Source organism: Stegastes partitus, unplaced genomic scaffold (assembly GCF_000690725.1).
Source record: "Stegastes partitus isolate 25-593 unplaced genomic scaffold, Stegastes_partitus-1.0.2 Scaffold897, whole genome shotgun sequence".
NCBI classification, from domain to species: domain Eukaryota; kingdom Metazoa; phylum Chordata; class Actinopteri; family Pomacentridae; genus Stegastes; species Stegastes partitus.
In genome coordinates, this window is record NW_007578628.1 from 93,168 (window position 1) to 100,009 (window position 6,842).

Here is a 6,842-nt window from a genome sequence, read left to right on the forward strand (position 1 = left end):
TACGTTAAGCCCAGGGCACTTCATTGCGCCTGGCCATCTGGACCATTTGTTAAGGTCTGAGTGGTCTTGAATGTTTTTCTTTGTCTTCCCCCAAAGAAATTCTTTCTTAGATCCTCTGATAGGTGTGATAAGGAAATTCCCAAAAGGGACTCTGCTTCCTCACTCCTCCGAGTCTGCAAGGCTGATTTACATGGCCCTGTGACCTGGGTGCTGCAAAGTACCCATGAAGTTTCTTCTTTGAATCCTTTTGAGCATCTGTGTCTGTCCATATCCTACATACCTTTTGAAGGAACCAAAAGTAATTTGACAAATTAGCATAGTCATGAATCAAATTAGCAGTTTTAATATTTTGTTGCAAATCCTTTGCAGTTAATGACAGCCTCGAACCCATAGACATCACCAGATGCTGGGTTTCGTCCCTGGTGATGCTCTGCCAGGCCTCAGCTGCTGCTGTCTTCAGTTCCTGGTTGTTCTTAGGGCATTTTCCCTTCAGTTTAGTCTTCAGCAAGTGAAATGCATGCTTAATTTGATTCATGTCAAGTGATTGACTTGGCCTTGCAGAACATTCCACTTCTTTGCCCGATAAAAGTCTTCAGTTTCTTTTGCAGTATGCTTTGGGTCATCTGCACTGTGAAGCTCCATCCTATGAGTTCTGAAAGATTTGGCTGACAATGAGCACATAATGTTGCCTGAAACACTGCTGAACTCATCCTGCTGCTTTTGTCAGCAGTCACACCATCAATAAATATAAGACAACCATTTCCATTGGCAGCCATACATGCCCATGCCATTATGCTGTGTTCACACCAGATGAGAGTAAAATCATTTATACGAATGATTTACATGTAAATTCAATGTGAAGACGCGATTAGACACGAGTAAACATCTTGCGGTGCGAGTCAAGCGATTGGCGCGACATGAATGACGCAAAATGAGCAAGTTATTCGTGCCAATGACACAATTCTCGCCACGTTAAACGCACGTAATGCATGAATGACGCAAATTCGCGTTTGATGCACAAGTTGAAAAATCTGAACTTTAGCACTTTTCACACCACGATGACCAATCGGCGTACATGATTCATTCACTTTTTTGCAACTACACTGTGAACACTCATTGATTTTCTCACCCCAGAAGATAAGTAGCCACATTATTGGCCAAGGCAGATCTCAGTGCTCAGCAGACTGGCTGTCCCTGGCTGTCCACACACAAGAATGCTACCCTTCAACTTCGCAAGCTCGTGAGCCGAGTTGCTAAGGATAAAACCTCCGCTGGCTCCTCATCGCTGTGGTCAGCGTACCCCTGCTGGCGGCCGCTCGTCTGGGTCAAAAATGTTGCTACTTATCTTCTGGGGTGAGTAAATCAATCAGTAGTCACAGTGTAGTTGCAGAAAACTGAAAGTATCATGTTCCTGATATCACTAGTGAGTCTAAACACTGATTGGCCATCGCGGTGCGAAAAATCCCAAAAGTTCCGATTTTTCAACTTTAACACAGCGAGAATCATGTCATTCGCGTGAATAACTCGCTCAATTCGCGCTGCACTTATCGCGCGATTCGCACCGTGAGACGTTTACTCGCGTCTAATCCCGTCTTCACATTGACTTTACATGAAATCATTCGCGCGAATGATTTTACTCGCATCATTGCAGGTATTTGGACACGTGTGTGCATTGAGTTTACTCACTTCATTCCCGTGAATGAAGCAAGTCCAGATGCCACAGTGTCCGGGGATCCCCCAGAGAAACACACAGCTCAGGGAATTCCCCCACCTTCTCCAGGAGCTGCGCCTGGATGACTGCCGCTTGCAGCGCTATTTTCGGCTGATCTGGACCCAGTTTGACTACCTGTTGGAGAGGATCGGTACCAGGATATCCCTCCAGGATACCAACCACAGGCGCTCGCTGTGATAGAGCGATGTTTTTTTCCTCGCGACATACAACAACATGGACCGCCAGCAGGAGTACGCTGACCACAGGGAGTCAACGGACATTTATCCCGCTAGCATTGCGATAGCTAGCAACTCGGCTTGCGAGTTGCTAAGTTGAAGGTTGCCATTCACAAAAGTTCAGATTTTTCAGCTTGCACGTCTAATACGAATTTGCGCATATAACTCGCTCAATTCGTGTCATTCGCACCACGCTAATCGTGCATTTCACACCGCCCAACGTTTGCTCGCATCTAATTGTGTCTTCACATTGACTTTACATGTAAATCATTCGCGCGAATGATTTTACTCGCCTCTGGTGTGAACACAGCACTACCACCACTATCCTTCACTCATGAGGAGGTATGCTTTGGATCTTGAGCAGTTCCTTCCCTTCTCCATACTCTTCTCTTCCCATAATTCCGGTACAAGCTGATATTTGTCTCATCTGTCCGTAGGATGTTGTTCTACAACTGCACATGTTATTTTAAAGGTTTTTTGGCAAACTCTAATCTGGCCTTCCTGTTTTTTAAATGCTTACCAAAGGTTTACACCTTGTAGTGAACCTTCTTTATTCACTCTGGTAAAGTCTTCTCTTAATTGTTGACTTTTGTACGATTCGCACAGAATTAGTGTTACTTGGGGATCGCTGGTAATTTGTGAATGACAAATATAAATGGTATGACATTATCCCAGCAGAGCTGTCAAAGCTATGGAGAGAAAAATGGATCACAGCACTGAATCAGCTGAGCAGATTTCAAGTAGACAGATGCATGAAGCCTGTAGATTTTGGGCATAAGAAGATTTTTGGGATGCTTTCCCAGCTGAGCATCTCCTGATCTGGTAGTTTGTAATTAAGCCTTTGATTTGTCGGCAGTCATATTAGATCCCAGCGAGCAACAGTTTTCCAACTGCAGACATAATTTGTATTTATTATCCTGTGTTTGATTGAAGTAACCAATGTGTATAATGTAAGAAATATAATTTCATTTATATAAAGGCTTCTAGCTCCTTGTATCCTTTAGCTGTGAAAAATGTGTGTTAGTTACTCCATCTAACCTGCAGCACACAGTCACTGGTGGCAAAGGCTAGCACTGTGTTGTAGAAGTTATCTCTCTGCACAGTTCTTGCAAAATAAAGCTATGGTGGTCTTGAAGCTGAGACTTAGTAGCAATGTTTGTCATTTTATTTCAAACTGAGTGTGCTGAACCACAGCGTCTAAAGAACAATAAATGTGTGCCTGTATAAATATTGCATACCTTTCTATGTTCTTTACAAAAAGTACATCATGTATATTTATTCCCATTGTGTCTCTGCCAGACCTTCAACAGAACCAACATCTCCGAATCAGCGTTGTGTCTGGGTTCTAAGTGTTTATTTGCCTTCTATGGTGGGGAGACCTCCTACCACCGCTACCTTTTTCTGCTGCAGCTGTCCAACCTACTGGTCTTCCTCTGGCTTGTCAACTTTAGCTTGGCCCTGGAGCAGTGCACCCTGGCTGGGACATTTGCAAGCTACTACTGGGCTAAGAGAAAGCCTCAGGATATCCCACCATGTCCACTCTTTTTATCATTTAACAGGGCTATCAGGTAAGGACTCAAATAGCTAAGCCAAGTTAATTTGCTTATTAGCTAATTGCCATACAAACCTCTAAATTGGTCCTGTTCCATCTATTATTTAAGTATATTATTATAGGTAGCTAATACATGACAAATGTGGTGAGCTCTTCCTGTCTATCTCCAGGTATCACACAGGGTCTTTGGCATTTGGAGCTCTAATTCTTTCAGTTGTTCAACTATTCAAGATCATACTGGAATACCTGGAACAGAGACTAAAAGGTGTATACACACACACACAAACATTTTCAAAACTTCTCTTTACTTCATTACTACTATAATCTAATCACTGTTCTGATCTTTATCCATTTAGGTGTTGATAACAGCCTGTCCAGGTCCATTATGTGTTGTCTGAAATGCTGTTTCTGGTGTTTAGAGAAATTCCTGCGCTACATGAACCATAATGCTTATATCATGGTGAGTGACTTGGTTAAAGGGCTACATTTTAGAATTAGTAGCATGGCTTCTTTTTGCCAACAGTAATCTTATGCTGTTGCAATGCTCTTTGTTGTTTCTTCCCCACCAGGTTGCGATTTATGGCAAAAACTTTTGTACCTCAGCCAGAGAAGCCTTCTTCCTCCTGATGAGAAATGTGGTGAGGTAAGTCAATGCTTTTCAGACTAGTTCAGTCTAGTCAGATCCTTGCTGGACTGTTTGAATGCTTTAACTGCCAGGTTTTTAGGGAGAATGCTTATTTAATAAGCATTCAGTGAAGCACGCAATTTTAATTGCTCAGGCTTATTTGTGTGATTGCAGAGCAAGAGATGTTGAAACATGCTATATATATATATCATCATGCTCAGCAAGTCAAGCTCTAACAATACCAGAATTACAACTTAAAAATCATATTCTTAATGTAAACACACTTATTTGTCATGTGAGCAGCGAGAGTGAAGAGTAATGTTTTTTGGAGATCAGAAAACGTTTTTTAAAAAATGCACAAATTTGTCTCCATAATTACACAGTTAGTATCAAAGTAGCCACAAGGCCTTTCATTTTCACAATGTTAAAATCTAACTCAAATTAACTTTTGATTTTTGTTTTAAAGCTCAAGCTCTCTGTCACTGTAATAAAAACTGCAGGTAGACTTTGCCTACAGCCTCTCAATTTTTCAACTTGCAATATCTTCCTTCATCTTTTGAGAATTGAAACATGCTATATATCATCATGCTCAGCAGCTCAAGCTCTAAAAAAATACCAAAATTACATCTAAAACACTATGTTTTTATTGTAAACACATTTATTCTTCTACTAAATGTGATGCTATCATATCTATATCTATAATAATATCCATCCATAATGTGTCTGGTTATAGCTCAGTGAGTGGTCATATTATGTCTGAAGTGCCATTTTAGGATCCAGGCAGTTCAATTCAAAAGTTCTGCCTGAATGCCTATTTAACAAGACTGCATGGTTCACACAGACACGTGGTATTTGTGCTCAATGAGTGCCTTTACAATGTTGACTTTATAGTAACTGCCATGTCAGTCAGAAAACTGTATAATGTTAATGTGTTTACTGTCTTCCAAAACTTAATATTTGTTTACATAAATATCACATTTTCTCAACAGCAGTCGAATGCTGTTTTTCATTTGTGTGATTTGTCATCTCACTGTGTCACTCCCTCAATTAATGCATTTGCAAGACTGATCAGGTCACTAAACAGTGCTATGGCACTCATTTGGGGTCTCTGAGTGTCCTCTATTGGTACTTTAACATAACAGAACATAGTCAGCGTCTTGTGGTGGCTGTGGCTCAGTAGATAGAGCATCCATCAAGTGGCTATACATGAAGGGGCCTATCCCTGCCGTCTCAGGGCGAAGGCAGGGGACACCCTGGACAGGTCGCCAGTCCATCACAGGAGTCACAAANGCTCTTATGCTGTGTACTGTGCTTTTATCTATGTTTTGTGCAGTTTTTGCAATTTTGTGTCTGTATTTTATTAATGTTAAAGCACTTTGTGACTTTTGTCTGGGAAAAGCGCTTTATAAATAAATTTTACTTACTTACTTACTTACTCTTTTTTCTCTGCCTTCTTTTTGCTTCTTTGCTTGTTCAAGCCATTGATTTGCTTACTACCAGCCTTCTTTTTTCTCTTTTTCTTTTACATACTTTTTTTTTCATTTTTATTAATCTAGTTCACCTTCAAAATTGTAATCCTTTTGCCATTTTTTAAAGTGTTTTATTGATTTTCGATCGATCTGTTGCATGCATTTGGCATCTCCTGTGGGTTTACTCCAACAACATCCCATTATATATATATATATGGTATTTTTTTCTTTTCTTATTTTCTTTTTTTATTTTATTGTTTTATTTAATTTTTTTATTTTATTGTTTTATTTGTCTCTACCCTCAACACTTCTTTAAGCAGTTCTGTTAATGGTTATAGTCCTACCAGACTTCTTACAACAGCTTTAAGTCCTGTTTTGACTGTCTTTATAAAATTTAACGCAGACTTATAGTCCTGTCCGACTTTTTTATGACAGATTTATAGAGCCCTGTCCAACTCTGGTAGTTTTATCACTATTCCCCTAAGGAATCTAAGGAACCCAGTTCCCCTCCAGTAGCCAACCAGTTTGTATGGAATTCAGCCGAGCAACTGGTCCTATCAGTGAAACCTTTGCTTCGTTGCCACCGTTAGGTATCCACAAACCAGCAGGTTGTTGCCACTGTTAGGTTACTCCTGCTAGTTGGTTTTACTGAGACAACCTGAATAACTACCTCAGTAATTTTGACTGTTTCTTGGAAAGAGACAAATAAAACCAGGCCTACCGTTGACTTGTGACGACTCTTAACTTGTTCTCGAAATCCCTTCACCCTCCTCCGGACAGCAGCGGCTGGCCTCTCTGAACGTCTAATTCAAGACGGAGGTCTTTGTTCCAGGAGTCCCAGACTCTCCCGTACATGGTTTCGGCCCCAAACCTGTCCAGAGGAGGGACCAAAAATGTTAGGAAAATTCTTCAGTGGAGTCCTAACTGCTCCCAGTCAACACAGACTCGTCTCTTAAGTCAAAGCAAAGTTTTTCTTGCAGCAAGGAGCAACATGTACAGCACAGAGTCTGAACAAGTGTCTAACTAAAAGCATGAAGCATTGGTTCTTATATACAGACAACAGAAGACAACCTCCCGCAAATGTGTGTGTAGGCATGGTGATTTGACTACCCGCTAAGGACGTCTTGTCCTTATCTCACACTAGCAAGGTGAAGTAGAGGCAATGAACATTTACAGCATTCTCATACTTTTCACAAAGATCATTGGATCATAACATAGAATTATTCTGACAATGACAAATGTATCTGTG

General features: G+C 40.8%; 1 protein-coding gene across 1 annotated transcript in view; it reads left to right on the top strand.

Annotated features, from left to right (window-relative positions):
* LOC103366013 (choline transporter-like protein 5-A) overlaps positions 1-6,842 on the top strand; it is a 63,149-nt gene that overhangs the window by 44,022 nt on the left and 12,285 nt on the right. The window contains exons 15-18 of the mRNA XM_008293611.1: positions 3,247-3,515; positions 3,670-3,764; positions 3,856-3,959; positions 4,069-4,142. Of these exons, the coding sequence (XP_008291833.1) occupies positions 3,247-3,515; positions 3,670-3,764; positions 3,856-3,959; positions 4,069-4,142 (542 nt within the window). The remainder of the gene's footprint in view (positions 1-3,246; positions 3,516-3,669; positions 3,765-3,855; positions 3,960-4,068; positions 4,143-6,842) is intronic.